Consider the following 22,842-nt stretch of genomic DNA (forward strand, 5'->3'; position numbering starts at 1 on the left):
ATTAGCCGATCTGACCTATAAAAGATACCCCTTCTGGATCACCTTACCCCAGAGAAGGTCGCCCTGCTCCTTTCAAGGCTCTCCGTGGACCCCCGTTTCCTTATTAACAAGATTATTCTCAGTCTGAGCCACACAACGACCTAATTAAACCTGCTTCGTTCCTGGCCGGTAGCCATCTGTATTCTGCTGAACAATTTCCTTGAGAATTAACAAGTAAAAGGGCAGAGAGAAAGAAAAGAAAGATGCTCTGGGCCCTCTGAGCTCCCATCCAGGTGTGGCATTTAGAGCAGTCGACCCACTCCCCCCACCTCCAAACTGGTCTGTGCGTGTTCTTGCTCTTAATTAAAGTGATATTTTCGAGAAAGGAGTTTTTGTTTGTTTGGGTAATGAAGCCCCATCGTCCTCTGCGGGCAAATGGAAATGCAAGCGTTCCAATTAGCATATGTTAGCATTTTAGTGTGTTTATTCATCTAGGTGGAAAACAGCTTACCAAGGCAAAAAGCTTGTAGGGGCTGTACCCTTTTCACCCTGAAAATAATTGACTCAAGTAAATTAAACCTCAATGAACAAAACTTACATCTGTATGCATCCTGCATACTGATTTGCCAACTCAACTCTCTTAAGACCTTTGAGAAAGAAATGTAATGCAAAAAATACTTTATTCCCATTAATGTATTTGCAGTACATATGTGAGGAGTGTTCCCCATCTTTTTTGCCCCATGTCGTGGCCTGCGTATACTGTACAGTACAGCATTTTTGTCACATGTAAGCAGAAGAACATACAATAGGAAAAAACACATTTTCTATAGTCTTGAAACCCAACAGTATGAATTAAAGATGTGCAAAACAATTACCTACTGATTCTTATCTCATACTTTGGAAGTCACATCTGCGCCTCCTTTTTGATTGTCTAAAAATTAATAATAAGAATCATCGTAATAAAAAATACATTAAGACATTTTGTCACATAAATAACCACAAAAAGCCACTTCCCTCAGCGATCAAGCTGTTCATTGTTTCTCCTTGTCCTGACCTCCCACTTAGCTCACATATTAAGCCACTCATGAGCACTCACAGTTCATTAATTTATGTAACAAATGATCCCCATCTCAGGTGATCCATCACTCAAATCGTCCACTCAGGCAGTCAGTGAGACGTCAGTCATTGTACAGATCATTATTGATCATGGCAGCCTCCCCTTGGGGGGACATCTGGAGACGTCGCTTCTTTCCGAAGGTGGAGAAAGAGTTATGGACGTCTAAGTCACTGCGCTGCACCACGGGCCTCAGGGTGCAAAAGCCGGACGGCGTCCCAGGGATGTAGACATTGTGATGGTAGTCAGGAGGCGGGTGAGGATGAGGGTGAGGGTGTGGCTGGTTGGTGGGTTGCTGCTGCTGGGGCGGAGGGGTGCACCGAGGGGTCCAGGGCCTGGAGGTCATGCCACTAGGTGATGGAGACATTTTATAGTCTGCGGTAGAAAATATGTGGAGAAGGTATCAGGTTTAATGCACACAGTAACATTTAGTCATGTCAAATTCCCTTATTTAGAAATACGAGACTGCCAAAGTATTAGAAGCAGCTCTCAGCCCTGATGCATATTTGCAAACAGCTGTTAGATTGTGCCAGGGTACCTAAAATTGTGAGAGTTTTCCTCATATTCAATTTGGCTTGTCGTACCCTTCGTGCCTCTCATGTGAGTGCCCCAGGTCCAATACTGTCCCGGTGCCATGGACGTCACGTAGTTTTCCGGATCCGCGTGCATGGCCTTACGCATCAGCGTTCCATCCATGTTGATTGAGTTGTAACTGCAGATTAAATCAAATTCAATCACTTCTTGTTTGTAGATATGGATTGGCTATACACATAAACATTAATGTACATATAATTTTACCTTTTGATGGAAGAATTTTGATTCTTTGTGAGGGTCCAGTCTGTGTTTGGCTGCTTGAGCTGCAGAAAAAAAAAAAACTTTAACAGTGTCGATCAAAACATCATTATTATTTAATAAAGACAGATTTTATAGAGATATATGTACATATATAATAATGCTTGGGTTCTCTTGAGGTCATGAGTATAATGGTGATGGTGCTTAAAACATACCGACAAATTAATATTTAATTGTTCAATGCTGTACTTTAGTCACGGATGGCGTAATGGTCCACTTGTTGGACTTCAGCGTAAACAGTGTCTTCAGTTCCAATCAGTGACTCTGAAAGTTTGTTTTTCCTGACTGTCGTGATTAGTCCAGAGTGTTGATGTGTTTTTCAATCACACTAAAATGGTAGATGGACGAATGGTGCCCTCATGTGGATGTTTGGTAAAATTTCAGTTTTCACAGCTGAGGTGGCGTAATTCTGCCTGTTTTGCTTGTGTCCTCTGTGGTGCACTGGTAGAGGTGAAAGAGGGCACCCAAGTGATATTAACTACAGGCATGAGTCACTCATTATGTAGTGCTTTTAAAAAGTCTGCACACCCCTGGACAAATGGTAGGTTGTTGAATGTTCACACCAAAACATTTTGAATTTATGGCCAAAAAGTTCAACCTTGGTTTATCAGGCTGTGATACATTTTCATGCATGTGTTTAGGAGATGGAATTATTTTCAATGGAAACTTTAGCCAGGCATGGATGGTGTGCAATTTCATTGTGGACAGTATATAATGCTGTGGTAATTTTTTTTCATCACTAGTATTCACACTAAGGCTACATTTACAGCGCAGGGTATGACACCCAATTCAGATTTTTTGTTAATTCTGATATTTCATATTGCACAAACATATGGCAGAAAACACTTTCATAACAAGTCTGAAAAAGCAGTTTCTGCTCTTGCACCCCTCTTTAAAATAAACCGCTGTATTTTAAGCCAAAAGAATTGTTGTGTATGATGGAACAATATATAACTATATGCTGCCCTAGCAGATTCAAGGCGCATTAAGTCACCGAACTATTTTTAATTTGTCCGTTTTACCCTGGAAACCCCCATTTACAGATGTCGCGCAACCGCTTTTGTTAGCCATAAAAAGAAGGTAAGTACTTAGATTTATTATTCGAAATTTTTGTCATTTTTAGCTTTGAATCATTCATTGATGTCTCATATTTAGTTTAAAAAAAAAACTACTTTAAAAAATTATTCACTCGCATGTTTTAAACTTTTGAACAAATTATGTCACAATTAAAAAAATGGACTGTAAATACTAAGTTACGGATATCTATCTCATAACTATCGCTTAATTGTATATATATATATATATATATTTTTTTTTGGTTACTGTCGCATTTTCCCCAATATTTTAGATGATAAATAATCGATCCAAACAAAGAAAACTAAAAAAAAAAAACGTTTAAAAGGGTAAATACATGAAAAAGAAAATCTCGACCACTCCTTGATGTCTGCAATTTCTGCATCACGACCCTTGTTATATGACCATGTTTCACCCATAAAATCCCCCAAAAATCCGGCTTTGGCCATTCACAGCTGTGTCTTCACACTCGGTGAGACATGCTACATGGAGTTTTTAGATCGAAAAGAGGTAAGTATGCGATAATATCTCATTAAAATTGTGGCGTCTTTAATTATGCTCTCACATGCTCTCACCTCCAGTTAGGGTTTTGCTGTTAATTTTTTTATTTTATTTTTTTAAATGGCCTCCTGTTCAAAATGCTTCTTCCTCCAGAAAATAGAGATTTTAAGCTTTCCAAATAATGTATCAGACATGCATATAGAACAATTTTGAGTTTGGCCAAATTGGGGGTCTCAGAGCAGAACTTCAAGTCACCTGAGTGTTTTCCGCCATATGTGAATCGCAGTGTGAAGGGAACCCATCTGTGACTTCACACGCATGTGCACTGCAGCACGTGTGGCAATCATGCTTTTGTGGCAACTTTTGATTAAACTTTTGATTATATTCTACAAGAGCCAACATTTTTTAACCTGATAGTTTCAAGTGCAGTATGAAGAAACAAAAGGTAGATTTTGTGTCTTTGTCCACGGTTCTTCATTTGCATCTGTTGTATTTCATTTCTGATGACGTATAGTTCGGATGTTTACGGATGAGCGTTCATACTGCAGTCATCGGATACACATCCAATATATATCAACATTTGAAAGAGGCCCAGGTCGGATTTTTAAAAATCGGAATTGGACTGTTCATACTTCGTGAAAATATCAGATATGTGTCGCATATGAGCCAAGAAATCGGAATTCATACAGCAGGCATGATTCTGCATGAACATAGCCTAAGTTACTATAACATTGAGCGAAGCAAAAGTGTATTAATACAATAATACCTATTATTAGATTATGTATTCTTGGTATGGCCCTAGCCAAGCAAGCTGAAAAAAACAATTAGAAGCCCAGCGGGATGAAACGGAACACGATTGAAATCATCAAAGGGAAGCTCACCAAGGAGAAAATGAACATTGTTATTCGTTTTTTTCTCCTGCATGCAGCTATACATGAATATTTGACTGCATGGGCAAGGATTGTCATTATGAAGACCCTTGAACAGTCAATTGAGGTCATTGAGACAACGCTCGTGCACGTCATCCATCTGCCATCTATTTGCTTCACGCAGGCCTCCACCTCTATGGTGTGCGCGCCGCATGGCGTCACTTTGTCATTGGATGATGTGTCCTCCCGACCTCTATCTCGCTGTGCGTGCCAGCGTGTGTGTACATTTTCAAGCGTGCGTGCCTCGATGAGTGAATTAGGGAGGCAATTAACGATTAAAGAGGGACACACTCTCCTCAAGGATCTGCATAACAACCCCCGTGACCTCGACGTCGGGCAAAAGTAGTGTGCCGGTGACCGAAATGACATTTGTCAGTCTGCCTTGTGGAGTCTGGTGTCACGATGGCAGATGATGAACACATACACACACACATATTAATGGTCTACTGCCCTGTGTGCCGGAATTAGAAAACATTACATCCTGCCTGCTTCAATTCCCTTTCTCCTTCCTCCCTTCACTCCCCACTGCTGATAAATATGACTTCACATCTTAGTCTCTCCTTACACCCAGAGGACATGGCGGGGACCCATCTACAGGCGGGCCACGTCTCAGTCCAGCCATGTCCTTGCGCTCCCCCCTTCCATCCTTGCGCTCCCCCTCCCATTGCTTCCCTGTGTCCTCTCAAAAAAACAGAACATTTGCCATTTTTCATCAATAATGGACAGCCCTCCCATCGTGACTATGCCACATTGTGTGTAGTATAATGGTTGTGTCTATGATGCCCTTGAGGGATGGCCAGAGGGGAGATTTGTCCTATATAAATTGTTAGACATCGCCGCCTTGCCTGCACCAAAATGGACAGAACCGGGGACAAATGAATCTAAACTGTCATTCACCTTGTCCATTACCCTTGACTTGTTGTTCAGACTCTGTTGTGTGGGGAGCAATTTAGACTCCCCACCTCCCCTCCTCCCTTATAGCTAGAGCTGTGACGCTGATGGAGGAGGCATTAAGAATGATTTATATTTTTCATCTAATTGATCATGTTTCCCTGCCCTGAACCCATCTGCAAATGTCGACTTCCTTTCACATTTCACTTCATTCTCACACACATACAGCATAATTATGCTCCGCGGAGGATTAACGTGTCAATTAAAAGCTAATCAGACATCTTCTTCATCCCATTTCATTTGCGTGTGCAAAACACGACAAAACTGCACAATCATTAGTATAAAGCACTGCACAGCCAGCTTTTGTGAACAACACTTCAGGAAATTGGTTAACTATTTGGCTGCCATTGACGGCGCTAGACGTCCAGTCCATTATGACTGGGAGAGAATAACCTTAACAAGTTAATTGTCTATCATAATTCATTGGCTGCCATTGACGGCATTAGATGTCCAATTCATTTTGAATGGGAGGCGGGAATAAACTATTCGCCACCCCCATTCTAAATGGGTTGGACATCTAGATCCGTCAATAACAGTGAAATGAGCATTCACAGCCATTATTTCCTCTGTTTAAATGAATTGGACGTCTGCGGTTGTCATTGGCATGCTATGAGTTAAATGCTATGCCAAAAAAAATGTTTAACATGACCTTTGCAGCATAATTATAGGGCTGTTCACTTTTCATTTTTAAATGTTTACCTCGTTGGGGGTGGTCGCTCCGTTGTTCACAGTCGCGCCCCACGAGTGTTCCGCGCTTTTGGCTTCGTTGTTGCGCGGAGTGCTGCTCGGACTGCACGGCTTCAAAAACATGAAGTCACTTTTGGTCGATTCTGGGGTCAAGCACACTTTATAACAATAAGGTTGATTCAGGCTGCTGCTTCCGTTGGCCTCCATGCAGTTGGTGGGCACCTTGTTAGCGGTGGAGGAAATTTGCAGGTTGAGGTTGGATTTTTTGAACACCTCCGGGGCAGGCTCAGGCTGGAAGCCGCCGCAGCAGCAGCACGCGAATGGGGGCAAATTGTAGCCACTAAGGGTCTCTCGGTCCTTGTAGCACTTGACAGCGGCCAGCACGATAATGGCCACGAGGAAGATGAGTGATATGGTGCTGAGTGAGACGATCAAGTAGAGGGCGAGATTGGAGGGGGGCTGAGGACTGAGCGTGAGGTCTCCGTAATCGGACAAAGACTCCGGGACGGTGTCCACCACGGTGAGGACGACGGAGACGGTGGCAGAGAGAGGGGGCTGTCCGTTGTCTTTCACCAGTATAACTAATCTGTGTCTGGAGGCGTCTTTGTCCACCAGTCGGCGTATGCTCCTGATTTCCCCCGTGTAGAGCGCCACGCTGAACAGCCCGGGGTCCGTTGCCTGCACCACCTGATAGGACAGCCGCGAGTTTTGCCCTGCGTCCGCGTCAAGCGCTGTCACTTTGGTGACCAGATATCCGGCATCCACAGAGCGGGGAACCACCTCCGTGGCCACGGTGCCGTTTTTTGGCAGCGGGGACACAATGATCGGCGCGTTGTCGTTCTGATCCAAAACAAAAACATTGACAGTCACGTTGTTGGCCAGCGGAGGGAAGCCTGCGTCCTGAGCTTGCACGAGAATATGAAAGTTTCGAAGTTGTTCATAATCAAAGGAGCGCAGTGCGTAAATGTTGCCGTTGTCCGAGTTAATTGACACGTACGTGGACACCGGCATGCCCTGAATTTGACCTTCCAGAATGGAATAAGACAGATAGGCGTTCTGGTTGGAATCGGGGTCGAAGGCAGTCACGGTGCAAATGGAAGCGCCCGGAGCGTTATTCTCTGTCACATAGACAGTGTATGACGGCTGCGAAAACCGTGGGGGGTTGTCGTTAATGTCAGACACTTGTACCAGGATGGTTTTTCTCGTGGAGAGCGACGGGGAACCCAAATCGCGAGCTGTGAGGGTGATGTTATACTCGGACACCGCCTCTCTGTCCAAAACCTCACTTGTCACCAGTGTGTAATAGTTTTTAAAAGAGGAGTGCAGCTGAAAAGGGACGTTGCTGGGTATTTGACAGTCCACGTTCCCGTTCTCACCCGAATCCCGGTCCATGACGCTGATGACGGCTATAACAGTGCCCGGTGGCGCGTCCTCCTGCACCGGCGTGGACACCGACGTGAGAATTACTTCGGGGGTATTGTCGTTCACGTCCACGATGTCTACCAGCACCTTGCTGTGCACGGCCACGGCCGAAGGACCCCTGTCTCTCGCTTGCACATACAGTTCGTACACGTTCGCTTTCTCGTAGTCCACGACGCCCTTGACGCGGATCTCACCCGTGTACGGGTCCACGCTGAATAGCTCGCGTACTTTGAGAGGCGCGTGTCCGCTAAAGGCATAGGTCACCTCCCCGTTGGAGCCCTCGTCCAAATCGGTGGCGTTCAATTTTAGCACCAGCGTCCCTCTCGGCGCGTTCTCCACCAGTTTGGCCCGGTACACGGAGCGATCGAACACGGGGACGTTGTCGTTCGCGTCGAGCACCGTGATGGTGATGACGGCGGTTCCGGAGCGCTCGGGTGAACCCCCGTCAAAAGCTGTCAGAACCATCTCGTGCTTTTTTTGCCGCTCCCGGTCCAACGGGTTGTCAAGCACCAGCTCGGCGAACTTGCTCCCGTCGTTGCGCGTCTGGATGTTAAGAATGAAGTGTTCGTTTGCGCCCAGCTGGTAGGAGCGCAAAGAATTTGTGCCCACGTCCAGGTCTTGCGCGCTCTCTAACGGGAAGCAGGAGCCGGGCGCAGCCGACTCAGTAATGTCTATATTAAATTCGCTCCAAGGGAAAGTCGGGGAGTTGTCGTTCACGTCTAAAATCTCTACTTCCACTCTATATAGTTCTAAAGGGTTTTCAATGACAACTTGTAGATGTAAAAAACAACTCGGGCTGCGCTCACAAAGCTCCTCTCTGTCTATTTTCTCGTTGACAAACAAAATCCCATTCTCTAAATTCACTTCCAAATATTGCTTTTTTGCTCCGGACACGATTCGGAAGCGACGCGCGGACAACTTGGCCACATCCAAGCCCAGGTCCTCCGCAATGTTGCCCACGAAGGCTCCGTGCTCCAGCTCCTCGGGGATGGAGTAGCGAATTTGAGCCAGCACCAGGTCCACTACACACGCGCACAAAAGCAGAGAGATAACCAGCGCGGTCACCGGCACCCAGCTGCATCTGGAGAGCCTGGGATCCATTTTAGAGTCGTATACTTAAAAGTCACCTCAGCCGGATATCATAGAAAACATGCATTGTTCACTGTTACAAAAAAAAAATTTAAAAATCCAGCAATACACCTGCATGCGTGGTCTTCAGATATAACTTTGTAACATATTTGCAAGTGAGTAACTTTAAATGTGAGGAAAGATGGTACCACCCGTCTCCTCTGTGCGCGTCATGGGAGGTGTGTGAACTGGGAAGGCTTGCACTTTGATTTTCCACTGTATTAGACACCCAGAGGAGTCGTCTGTGAGGTGTGTGTGTGTGCGTGCAAGAGAGAGAGAGAGAGAGAGAGAGAGAGAGAGAGAGAGAGAGAAGCTTGCGGAGGGGGCAGAGAGTGCTTGGAGCTCCCCACAGTTCCGTATTGGCGGACGTAGAGACTCTAATTACTGTCGACGTTTAACCATTTCCCACTCTTGTGTCACTTCCAATGGCCTATTAAAGAGACGAGAAGGCGTAAATTTGACAGCAGACGTCAGAGCCAGATTTGGATTAAGGAGGGCAAATTGTATGGTGGGTGTGATTTGAGGCTACATTTGAGAGAAGAGGATTGTCCAAGAATGATACAGTCGAAGACTCTTGATACCCCATAATTCCTTTTCCACCCCCTTTCATTAATCAAGGCCCTCAAACTCCTCACAAACATATACACCAAACGCGGTTATTAAGGATATTGCGCTTCAATCACAATTATCTGTACATGTCTGAGCTTCTTTTTTTGATGTAATGAAAGTGACAGTGAGGAGGAGGTATAATGCACCACGCACAACAAATGTAACGAATTACAAGATTTTAATTCACATAAGCAGGCCTGGACATGTATCAACATAATCAACATAAAAGCCATGGAGCAGTCATCATATTTGTCCCTAATCAGGTATTATTGTTAGGATTAGATCATGTAGTGTTTAAAGTAATACGATTTTTGACATAGATGTTGTTCAGCACAAGTAAAATATACAGTGGTATGAAAAAGTATCTGAAGCTTTTGCAATTTCTCACATTTCTGCATAAAATTACCATCAAATGTGATCTGATCTTTGTCAAATTTACACAGACGAATAAACTGTGTCTGCTTTAGGTAAAACCACCAAAACATGTTTTCATATATTAATGAGGATAGTATGCAAACAATTACAGAAGTGGGAAAAATAATTAAGTGAACCATCACATTTAATATTTTGTGCCATCACTTCAACCAGACGCTTCTTGTAGCTGCAGATCAGTCTGGCACATCGATCAGGACTAACTTGGCCCATTCTTCCCTACAAAACTGATGTAGTTCAGTCAGATTCCTGGGATGTCTGGCATGAAACGTTGTCTATATGTCATGCCACATCATCTCAATGGGGTACAAGTCTGGACTTTGACTTGGCAACTCCAGGATGTGTATTTTGGTATTCTGAAACCATTCTGAAGTTGATTTACTTCTATGTTTTGGATCATTGTCTTGTTGCAGCATCCATCCTCTTTTTAGCTTCAACGGTCTGACAGGCCTCAGGTTTTCCTGCAAAATACCCTGAAAAACTTTTGAATTAATTCTTCCAGTAACGATTACAAGTTGTGCAGGCCCTGAGGTAGCAAAAAAGCCCCAAATCATGATGCTCCCTCCACCATGCTCACGGTGGGGATGAGGTGTTGATGTTTGTGAACTGTTCCATTTTTCCTCCACACGTGATGTTGTGTGTTACTCACAAATAATTCAACTTTGATTTCATTAGTCCACAAAATATTTTGCCAAAACGTCTTTGGAGTGTCTAAGGGCCTTTTTTAAACAGCAGTGGCTTCCTCTGTGAAGTCCTCCCATGAACACACTTATTGGCCATAGTTTTACATATAGTTGATGTGTGCACAGAGATACTGGAATGTGCCAGTGATTTCTGTAAGTCTTTAGCAGACACTATGGTTCTTTTTTTACCTCTCTGAGTATTCTGCGCTGAACTCTTGGCGTCATCCTTGATGGACGGCCACTCCTTGGGAGAGAAGCAACAGTGCCAAACTCTCTCCATTAGTAGACAATTCACTGACTGTCGATTGATGAACATCCACACTTTTAGAGATGCTTTTGTATCATTTCCCAGCTTTATACAAATCAACAATCGTTGATCGCAGGTCCTCAGAAAGCTCTTTTGACCAAGCCTTGATGCACATCAGACAATGCCTCTCATCAAGACAATTTGTTTTATACTGGGCAGGACAGCTTTAAAGGACTCTTCAGTGATTGGGCACACACCTGACTTAAATTATTTGGTAAAAACTGGTTTCAGTTGCTCTTTAAGTCTCCTTAGGCAGAGGTTTCACTTATTTTTGCCCCTTCTGACCTTGTTTGCATGCTATCCTCATTAAAAAATGAAAATCTATAAATGTTTGGTTGGTTTTAGTAAAAGCAGACACTGTTTTTACATTTGTGGGATTTTGACAAAGATCAGATCATTTGATGGTGATTTTATGCAGAAATGTGAGAAATTGCACAAGGTTCAGATACTTTTTCATACCACTGTATGAACATACACATGCATTTGCAGGGAGCTTTTCGTTGTATAATGCTGGTCAGTTAGAGAAGCGCTGAAGCACAGCGACCAAGTGAGGGGCAAATCAAAAGGACGCCTTTGTGGATCAACACAGACACGAGTGGCATCCTAATGTAAATGTGTGGTCATGTTTTAAACTCTCTTGAAGTCCTTTTTCGGGAGTGATGACACAGGCTAGGCCCTGCAGGCAGCTTAGGGCTTGTTAGGAACTAAAAAGAAGAAGAGGGATATAGGGCATGATATACACAATGATTTGTTATTTTGGCAGTTACGCAAAGTGCTAAACAATTGCCTTATTCAACGATTGCTTTCAAACAAATGACACATATCCTGGAACTATTTCCCCACAGTCTTCGCACCCTCCCTTTTCTGAAAATCTCCAATCCCCGTGCAGGTTTAAATAAGTAGAAAACACAATCTGCTTGCAGACTTAACCTCAAGCAGATGGTTAAGCTTCTCCAGAAATGATTACATTTCTGGAAAAAGAGGAGCGGGAGAAAGCAGCAGTTCCATTGCTTTGCCTTCTTTTTTAATTAACGGAGTGAGGGATTAGTGTGTAGCTATCCGGGATCAACGGTTCTCCGACGGAAGAATACAAATGTTTTGTGATAAATAATCCCGAAGCGCTGCGACCGGTGCTCCCCGGTGCCGGGCACATTAACATGCATTACACGGAGCATTAAGCTGGTTTCACCCTCCCCTATCGCCTCGTAACCCCCCCATTGTGAGATAGATAGATGTGCATTACTGTGCCCGAAACCCTCAACTCTACGCCGGAAGTCGTGTCATGACATCATCAGGTGGCTAAACATGAGTGCATGATACTAAAATGTGACTCATTTGTTTTACGGTTGTCTCATCGGTGCTAAAATTTGGATTGAACTTGAAAAATATATCATGTGTAAAAATAAATAAAAGATCGTATTAAACAGGAAAACAGTTGTTCCAATGTTTGAATCGAAAGATTTAAAAATAAATAAATAAAATAAAAAATAAAAACTGCAATCATTAATCTTTATATATTGACGGGGAACAATAATATCCTGAAATTCAGCCACAAACATAGTTATTCTTGACTGAAGTTGAAATGTATTTCAAGTCACCGAATATGATAACAAACAAAAAAGCAAGCCTGCAATTGAAGCTCATAAGGAATTTTTTAACAAATAACATGTACATTTATTCATTTTAATTTGTTTCTGCCTATGTCTTAATACGATGAGGTAAAATTGAAATGACTTAGATCCAGTATATTATGTAAAAAGGTTGATTTGTGGTGTTATGGTTTTTGTAATTTGTATTAATTCATTGTATTGTTCAATAAAACATTTGTGCATTCTCAGAGTTATCAATCTCATTTTGTGTCATGAAATTTATTGCTCTTTGAGATTATTTACAAATCTATTTCCTTCGAGACATTTGTCTGACATGTGCGCCTCTCCAGTCACTAGTTATCCCATGGCTCTCTCTAGTGGTGTTCTTTGTAAATTACATCCGAAAGAAAAGACTACAATATCCATTTGAAACCCCTAAAATCTTCTAAATAAATAAACAAAGGACATACTGTTATATTGATCAATGTTTTGTTTGCACACCAAAATAATGATATAATCGTCATTCTTTAGACAGGTTGTACAAATGTTATCATGGCATCTTTAAACTACCGTGTGTTTCTTACTTAACATGCAACAATATCACATTAATCTAGTTCATTTTAGTTTGTTACTTGGATTGGATTAGATTTGAATTAATTTAATTCAACCTCGTTGCGCTTTTTAGTTTTCACTTTGTTGGCTGTTTCTATAATATTAATAGAATTATAGTGTCTGTGTGAGAATGTATCAACCCATCTATATATCTATCCATCTTAGATGTAAAATTCCCTACCTTTTATTTTATTTTAATACAAATAACCCTCGTTTTTCTGTCCTTAATTGTCTAAAGCGCGATGTTGTTTTCATCTGTGATGTAAGACTGCTATCTACTGGTAAAGTTAAGAATTACAATTTCATACTCGATGACGTCATGCCATTTTTAAGTATTGTAAACATCTTCCTCGAAAGCAGGGCGTCAATTTCGGGGTAATCTCGTGTGCAATTAACTTTTACGGGTCATACCTGAACATCAAAAACAAATGTGATGCAACAGAACATTGATAGCTTAGACTACAGCGATTCAAAAAGCCAAAACTACAACCAAAAGCCTTTGACAAAATAATGTACAGATTTGATCAACTCAGTCACTCCGACCCATACTTCACAAGACATCCCTTTCTTTCAAGTGCCGCAAAATATTGTGTTCTATGGCCACATGAACACAGAATTTAGAAAAAGAAAGATGTAGATTCCCATCTTTCATCATAGTTTTATACAGTGGCAACAGAAACCAAACTAATATGTCTTATTCAAATGAAAACATTTCAGAGGCAGTCAACCTCCAGCTCTTTCAATGGATCTCATTAGGTTGTGTGTAAATTTGAGATACTCCATTCCCAATGTAATTGTGATTCACTGGATGTTATTAGGCCATGAATATGCTTGTGTAGCCTGCTTGAAATCAAATAATGAAGACTAGTTTTATATATTTTGTTGTGGTCTCTGGTGGAAAAGATAATTGCAATGTGGTAATTTATTCATGTGAACACCAGCCCTGGGGAATATTAATATTTCACAAAGCAATTTCAATAAAATCCGAGTCTAACTCTGAACTCACAGTTGAACTACTTTGAGATTGACAATGCTGCATTCTTAGTTACACGACGTCTGATTTGAGTTACCTTAATCTACTCGAAGTAGTTTTACTTGGATTTGTGTGTGTTGCTCAACCATAAAAAGCCATCATCAATTGAGCTCCCACACAATGATTCATAGCAACAGAGGGCTGCATTTTTGTTTGTTTGTTTGTTTGTTTGTTTGTTTTTTAACCCCAAATAAATTAAAAACGGCGGCACGGTGGCTGAGTGGTTAGCACGTCTGCCTCACAGTTCTGAGATCAAGGGCTCAATCCCGGGCTTCGGCCTTCCTGTGTGGAGTTTGCATGTTCTCCCCGTGCCTGCGTGGGTTTCCTCCGGGAACTCCGGTTTCCTCCCACATCCCAAAAACATGCATGGTAGGCTGATTGAACACTCTAAATTGTCCATAGGTGTGAGTGTGTGCGTGAATGGTTGTGCGTCTCCTTGTGCCCTGCGATTGGCTGGCAACCAATTCAGGGTGTCCCCTGCCTACTGCCCGAAGTTAGCTGGGATAGGCTCCAGCACCTCCGCGACCCTCGTGAGGAATAAGCGGCATGGAAAATGAATGAATGAATGAATGAATGAATTAAAAACTTTAACGCGCTCATATTACAACAAAAAAAAATGATGGGAAATGATTTAAAATCCAACACAAAGCTAAACTAAAAGAGATGGAAAGTTGGAAATACTACAAGAAAAAGAAATACTTACTGAGGCCACAGCACAACATCATCAAAATATGACAGTACAATGTAACAGATTCACAAAAGAAATAAAAATAAAAAGAATGAAGTCTAAATGGATTTGATGTCTATTGCTGTCATTGTCACTGAAACAAAATCAGTCACTTTAAGCCCTCTAAATTCACACAGATTGTGTTTTTATTGCCATCACTGGCAGCGAATGAGTTGTGTGTAAACGACTGACAGACTTGAAGGTACCACTCCAAAACATAACTTTTGAAAAATGTGTGTACATTCATATGGGTTGAGTCAGCTCCTAATGGATATTACATTTTCTGCACCATAATAGCTACACCTTCTTTCATTGGATTGCTGACAAAAAGACATGCCATGTCAGTGTGCAAAGTTGGGAACTACAGTGCCTGATCGCCAGAGGCGGGTGGAGTAACCAAAAATTATGCTCAAGTACACTGTCGGATAATGCTCAATTTCTCCCAGAAACTGAGCATTATCTTACAGAATTGCAGGGGTGCGAATACTTTTGGTCAGTCATGTAAGAGTAGTGTTACTTCAAGATAATATTACTCAAATAAAAGTAAAAGTAATCATCCAAAAATTTGAATTAAAAATATTTACAAGTAAAAAAGTATTAGCTGACTACCCAATAAGTAACATTGTGAATAACTGCATAGAATATCAAGTTTTGTTACATAATGGTCTATTTTTTTTTCTCAGCACAACGTCATCTATATGAATGGTGATTATTATACTGCACTATAACCTATTACATGACCACATTAGGCCAAAAGGTGACTTAAAAATCTTCGAATTCAGACCAGAACAACACTTGAAACATCATCCGTACGTTAATCTTAAAAAAAAATAGTAACAGTTTTATCTTAAATGTGCCTTATTGAGGTGTCAACGTCACCCATTCGTTTTTGGGACCACATTACCATGCTGATACAGCATTTTGAACCACTTATGGAATTTTTAAAAATTATTTTTCCCCTGTATGCAGTGTCGAGTGATCAAAATTTGCCTGAAATTGAATATACAGTGGTACCTCTACATACGATCGCTTCGACACACGAACTTTTCGACATCCGACGTAAAATTTGACTCGCCATTTGTTTCTACATCCGACGACATGCTCGAAATACGACGACAATGGCAGCACCGCAGACGAATGCACGGCGGATTTTCTTGTGTGACAAATCAACACAGGTTTCAGAAAAGGTTGGTACAGGTGGTGAAACAAGGAAAAAGTTGACGCTTACCTTCTAAATGAAGATGCAAATGACAGAAAAATATGAGCGTAGGGTGGGCATCCGTGAAATGGCTCAACAATACATCTCCACGGTCCTCCTCCGACCATCGTTCGCCAGTCTTTATAAGTTAAGCTGACAATTCTTATTGTGGTAACGTCTCCAGAGAAATCGCCAGCTTCGCCACGTTTTCATCATTTCTTTCACAACTTATTCAACACAAAACGCCTGCTGTCTGCCGCAATTGACGATGTTCTCAAGAAAGCATTGAAAGCGAAAGTAAACTTTCACCCGCTCCCCTCCCTCTTTGTCACGTCAGCGCCGCGGTGCCTTCAGGTACAGAAAAAAACGTCCGCCTTATTAGAACCCGTTTCGTTACACTATTACAGGAATTATTATTATTATTACATTATTAATCCGATTTTTATTTATTATTTATTTGTTTTGCTATATGTAATTGCCATTTGTAATAGTACCAGCAGTATTTTTTAAGGATTTAGTGCAGGTTTTTGGGCTGTGGAACGAATTAATGGAATTATAATGTATTCCTATGGGAAAATCCTGCTCGACATACGACCATTTCGACTTACAAACAAGCTCCTGGAACGGATTAACTTCGTATGTAGAGGTACCACTGTACTGTAATTTTCTTGTGGGGAAAAACAACAAAAACATACAAATATATTTCACCCGTCCAAAGAGCACGAGCGCCTTCTAGTGGAAAAAAGACGTTGTTACCTTCGATTAGTATAGTGGAGTATGCAGTTGTTTTTTCGACGTCTCATTGGTGAAAATGAGAGAGCCTCCGTCGGCATCTCTGGCAAAAATAAAGTCAATATGTGAAATAGAGAGGAAAAATGTAACGACTCTATGGTGTAGCCCAAAGCAGCAGAGTAAGAGTAGCGTTTCTTCTACACAAATCTACTCAAGTATTGTGTTGTAAAACTACTCTAAGAAGTATTTTTCTCAGAAAGTTACTCAAGTAAATGTAAAGGAGTAAATGTAACGCGTTACTACCCACCTCTGTTGATCACTGAAAAAATATATGAATGAACATAATGCTTCTGATATAGGGTGGAAACAGAGGGAAAAAGTCGAAGTTCATGAAGTAAAACCTGCTCCTGACCAGGTTAGTTTCTGAGATACATGGGACTTGTAGGTACACCTCTTTATTAAACAGCCTTGAGGTACCCCTTTCACTGGTTTATTTGACCTCTGTTTGTGTAACCAAAATTTCAGAGTTGCCCGTTACAGAATTAATGGACTCTTGAGTTTTCAATGAATTTGCTATGTTAACCCTTAGATGCATAAGTGGGTCAAAAATGACCCGGTGAGGTTGTTTTCTTGAAATATCTTCGGATTGAAAAATTGTTATCAAGTATTCCTCAAAAAACATGTTTTTGATATAATGCCATTCAAATTTTTGATGAACTTTTTGAACATTTGAAGGAATTGTCATTTTTGTATTACTACCCTAAGCTTCCACAAGTGGGTCAAAAATGACCCACATGCATTTTCTATGGAATCCAATGGGAATCTTTCATTCTTATTAACTTTGGCTGTCAGGAATAAATTTACCGTGGACCACACAGACTAGGTATGTAAAAAGTGACATCCATTGAGAAGATTATTTTACGCCGCAAGAGCTGATATGTGTACTGTAAGTATTATGTCCATATAGTATTTTGTGTGTGTGTGTCTTTCATGACTCTTTTTATTATTATTTATCAACAAATTAACCTACTTCATACCACATACGAAAGTGACCTGGATCGAATTTGAAATGGTCCACTTTTCTGCGACTTTTCCCGTTCAGTCGAGTCGGAAAACCACGAAAAAATCGGATTCGTGCATTAAGACCTGCGGTATGAACCTAGCCTAAGTTAGCTAACATTACTGTATATATATAGTGTGTGTGTATTTATTTATACAGCTACATATTGATCTATTGAAAACACTACTCTTATGTTTCCTTATCCAAAATGTCATAGCTGCTAGATTTACAGCTGAAATGGTCCTACAGATGTTGGATGATGGAGAGGCAGTGACGGGGTTGGACTCAAGTGTCCGAAATTTCTGTTGATGAGGACCCAGACAATTGTCCAGGTGGCAGTGGCAGTTGTCCACCTGGAAATCCAACTGAACTGACTCATAAGATTCCACTTTTGTGTCCTCTGAAGAAGAAAGTGTCCAAATAATGGCCAACAGAATAAGTTGGTAGGGCTCTTACTAGAGAGAATTACTCCCACCCAGGGCAGAACACAGAGCCACAATATCCTCAGAAATCTGTCAGTGCCTCCACAAGGGCTTAGCACCGCTGTCACACCAAAAAGATGCATGGGAGCTCTTCATCATTGATGATAAAATACAAGGAAGGATAAAGTCTATTGCTGTTCTGTTTTCTTTTTTTTTTTTTCTTTTTTTCCAAAAAAAATGTTAATTGAATCATAAAGATATTTCAAGCATGAAATCATTCTTGTGTGGCCCTAAATATGATACTATTTAATATACAAGTTATTATTCTTCACCAAAATGGCATAAAAACACATTGGTTCTAATATGGGTCATTTTTGACCCACTTATGGAAGAGTGTAGGGTCCAGTAAGTTGTGCATCTAAGGGTTAAAAAAGATCCCTGGACTCCTCTACTGCGTACTCTCATGAGCCTCATAGAGATGCTAGATCCTTTCTCAGCTGGCTATGGGCAGGGGAGTTTTTAACACAATCTTAGCAAACACGCATATGACATTTTATGGTAATAGAATGTTACCACAAGTCATTGCATATCAATGTACAGTTTGTACGACGTTTAAGTATCTGCACTCAATTTTACTATTTGATACAGCAATCCAAAAGTTGAATTTACATAATTTTTAGAAATAGTCACCTTGCTTTTCAATGCACTAGATCCAGCCCAGGTAGTAAAATTTGCTATGCCCAATAGTCAGCCAAATCTATGCATCAGTGTTGGCCGGGCCCTCGGCCCAAATATGACCCATTTATTGAAAATACCTATCACTGATTATGTAGGCCCTGGTTTGGCCCACATAAAGTACACTGAGTGTTGCCCGGGGACCACAGGCCAGTGCTGGCCTACACGTTGTGGTCAGTGTAGCCCAAAGCAGACATGGGAGAATGGAAATGCTTGTAATACAAAGTTTATTGAACGCACAGGAAAGCTGGCTGTTTTTGGCATAGGTGAGACGTAAGGGTAATCAGGCGAAATACAGGGACAGAGTCAGGCAAGGGAGATCCTGGGTCTTGAACAAAATAATCGGGTTCGCTGAGTGTTACCCGGGTGCTGGACGGGACTGACGGGGTTGCCGAAAGCGCCAATCTGGTGAGGAGTGGGAACAATTAGCATTTAGCAGGTATTAGTAGGCAAGCAAATAGTAAATTTCTCGCACTTGTCATTCCACCACCGTCTGTTGTCCATCCAGTAATCAGGGAGCCTGACACACACACTGCTGGTGTCTCGCTTTGATTAAAGATGGTCAAACACCATTAAAAGTTTAGCTAGGACTTCCTTTAAGATGACTTGGAAAAATAAAACGAAGCAGACCGTTTAGAGATTTATTGCCTCCATAATAGAAAATTAAAAACGCCAGCGAACACTTACTGTGTTGGATTCAATGCTAGGGAAAGAGGCAAATTAAGCTCGCAACACCCTCTGTATAGTTGAGGGGTAATGCCATTTGGAGCAGCTGGTGAAATGTAGGAGGGAAACAATAGGAAGGCCAAGACCTCCACCATTCACCCAAAATCTAAAATCAGGGTCAATGTTGCACCTGTATGGAAAGCTGTTCTTACCCCCTTGTGTAAAATCGGCCAGCCCAACTGAAGGAAATGATGACCAAGCCAATTGCTGCATACCAGCATCAGCCCACAATCTGAAAAGGGATTCAATGCCACACCTGTATGGAATGCCCACCCCCACAGAGTAAATTCTGTTGGCGCAACTACGGGGAAAGGTAAACTAGCCAATTGCTGCATTCCAGCATCAGCCCATCCGCACTAAACCAGACTTTGGCTAACTTTGCTTGCTACCTGGGATGGTCGCATTGGCTTTCTGATACCCTCAGAAAAAAACAATTTCAGTTGAGTAGCAAGCCTCCTTCACCTGCTGATCGGTAGCGAAACGACAGCCGCTTAAAGTATCTTTAAATGGACCGAGACAGACAGACAGACAACAAACAACGGATTACACAGAGTTCTTCTTTGATGCAAATGAAGAGTGGTGCAGCTATCTTTACTTCCCAACAACCCAAAGCGCACAGAGTTGATACCACAGAAACTTAACACTAGCAAGAAAGTGGTGCCATCTACAAGTCGACATATACGTAGCATGCAAAGCCGTACAGCAATTAAACAAGCAATTAGATCAAAAGTGCGGATATGTATTGACTTTCCCATGTATGTATTAAAAATTTTCCGGACATCCACCATTATTTTTATTATTACCTGCGGAGGACTGGCCATAGGTCCCAAATATCACTTGCTTTGTTGTTGTTCTTGGTGAGGACACTAAAATGGGTACTACGCCATTATTCATGAACACATCAGAATGCAATTTGAAGGTATGTTATAGGAGTTTATGGGCCTAGTTCCTCGGAGCCCAATTTTTATTTTTTTAAATCTCAGGGCTAATTAATTCATTGCAGACTTATTATTGCCTTTAGGTTCCCACTCAGAGCTAGTCATTTGAGGGAATGCGCGCTCTTCAGATGTAATATGAGCTGAACGGTCGTAGTTAGATTCGAACTTGATATGTTCATGAAGACCTTGTCATTTTCATTTGTTTCTTAATGCAGTACATGAAATGCTTGAGAATAATTGTTGAAAACATTCAAAGACTGACAACAATTTAGTGCTGCATTGAAAAAAAAAAATATATATATATATATATATATATATACACCCACCGGCCACTTTATTAGGTACACCATGCTAGTAAGGGGCTAGGGTTTACAGAGAATGGTCCGAAAAAGAAAAAGTATCCAGTGAGCGGCAGTTCTGTGGGCGGAAATGCCTTGTTGATGCCAGAGGTCAGAGGAGAATGGCCAGACTGGTTCGAGCTGAAAGGCAACAGTGACCCAAATAACCACCCGTTACAACCAAGGTAGGCAGAAGAGCATCTCTGAACACACAGTACGTCGAACTTTGAGGCAGATGGGCTAAAGCAGCAGAAGACCACGCCGGGTGCCACTCCTTTCAGCTAAGAACAGGAAACTGAGGCTACAATTTGCACAAGCTCATCGAAATCGGACAATAGAAGATTGGAAAAATGTTGCCTGGTCTGATGAGTCTCGATTTCTGCTGCGACATTCGGATGGTAGGTTCAGAATTTGGCGTCAACAACATGAAAGCATGGATCCATCCTCCCTTGTATCAACGGTTCAGGCTGGTGGTGTAATAGTGTGGGGAATATTTTCCTGGCACTCTTTGGGCCCCTTGGTACCAATTGAGCATCGTTGGAACACAACAGCCTACCTGAGTATTGTTGCTGACAATGTCCATCCCTTTATGACCACAATGTACCAAACTTCTGATGGCTACTTTCAGCAGGATAATGCGCTATGTCATAAAGCTGGAATCATCTCAGACTGGTTTCTTGAACATGTCAATGAGTTCACTGTACTCAAATGGCCTCCACAGTCACTAGATCTCAATCCAATAGAGCATCTTTGGGATGTGGTGGAACGGGAGATTCGATTCATGGATGTGCAGCCGAAAAAATCTGCACCAACTGTGTGATGCCATCATGTCAATATGGACCAAACTCTCTGAGGAATGCTTCCAGCACCTTGTTGAATCTATCCACGAAGAATGGAGGCAGTTCTGAAGGCAAAAAGGGGGTCCAACCCGTTACTAGCATGGTGTACCTAATAAAGTGGCCAGTGAGTGTATATACATACATACATACATACATATATATACAGTCGTATGAATAAGTATCTGAACCTTTTGGAATTTCTGCATAAAATCACAATCAAATGTGATCTGATCTTTGTCAAAATCACACAGATGTAAAAACAGATTGATTTAACTAAAACCACCAAAACATTAGGTTTTCATATTTTAATGAGGATAGCATGCAAACAATGACGGTACTAAATACTAATTATCGCGTTATTATAATCTGACTAGCAATCTAACGTGTTTTTTCCAAACCAGTAACGTGGTTAAAGTTAGTTCCCTTACTGTCTGTGCATTACTATTTTTTATTACCTCATAATGAATGTAGAATGAAGAATATTGTAGTCATGTACAAAGAGCATTTCGAATAGAAAATGTTAGAAAGGTTCCCATTACGCGTTCGTTTCCATGGTGACCACTCAGTTACTTCCTATTTTGTTCTTGAGTCACACGCGCTAAGTGTTTTGGGACTGAGAAAGGCTTGTGGAGCGCGGGTGCACATTCGAGCCGAGTGCAGCCACCTGTTAAGATGTGCGAGGGAATGTTAATCTGTGTACGTCCATGAATGAACGTATTATTCCTTCATTCTGAAGGGTTCCAGCGATAGGTTGGAGTTGCTACATGCGCGGCCGTTTCGTAGCTTTGCGGTTGCAACGGCGGGTAGTCATAGCTCCAGCTTGTCCTCGCGAAGTCGGCAAGCATTGTTTACATCATATTTGTGGATGTTGAACATTTATGCCGTGAGCTGACGTGTTCGTTTTGAATCTTTGGGATGTGTTGCAAGTCTGACTGAGTGTAAAGTGCTTAGTTGCCGCCACGTTTTGTGGCCAAATTGATGGCGTGTGTCTTTACGCCATACTTCTGGGTTGTGCGCGTGCATTTGCGCTAGCCCACCTTTGTTTATTGCACCGTGCAATTCATCTGTGTGTTGTTGATTATTTTGCAGTTAATTTGCCTTGTTTTACAATGGCATTGATATTCCGCTAAGGCCAGATAACACATTTACTGTGTTGGGTTGAATGCTGGGGAAAAATCTTGGCTGAGGCAAATTAAGCTCGTAAATTCACAATTTTTGACATTAG

General features: G+C 41.7%; 1 protein-coding gene across 2 annotated transcripts; it reads right to left on the reverse strand.

Moving 5' to 3' along the window:
• Positions 1 to 640: 640 nt before the first annotated feature.
• si:ch73-233f7.1 (uncharacterized protein LOC100537710 homolog) lies at positions 641 to 8,830 on the reverse strand. 2 transcript variants are annotated; one of them, XM_057851205.1, is made up of 4 exons: positions 6,100 to 8,830; positions 1,892 to 1,950; positions 1,678 to 1,805; positions 641 to 1,468 (listed from the first exon to the last, which is right to left on the reverse strand). In XM_057851205.1, exons 1-4 carry the CDS (start codon positions 8,608 to 8,610, stop codon positions 1,158 to 1,160), a joined length of 3,009 nt encoding a protein of 1,002 aa, XP_057707188.1. In that variant the 5' UTR covers positions 8,611 to 8,830; the 3' UTR covers positions 641 to 1,157. The 2 variants fall into 2 exon arrangements, with proteins under 2 accessions (XP_057707188.1, XP_057707189.1); XM_057851206.1 differs by having other exon boundaries at positions 1,331 to 1,468; positions 1,632 to 1,805.
• Positions 8,831 to 22,842: the final 14,012 nt, after the last annotated feature.

The sequence above is a fragment of the Corythoichthys intestinalis genome, chromosome 11 (genome assembly GCF_030265065.1).
Source record: "Corythoichthys intestinalis isolate RoL2023-P3 chromosome 11, ASM3026506v1, whole genome shotgun sequence".
NCBI classification, from domain to species: domain Eukaryota; kingdom Metazoa; phylum Chordata; class Actinopteri; order Syngnathiformes; family Syngnathidae; genus Corythoichthys; species Corythoichthys intestinalis.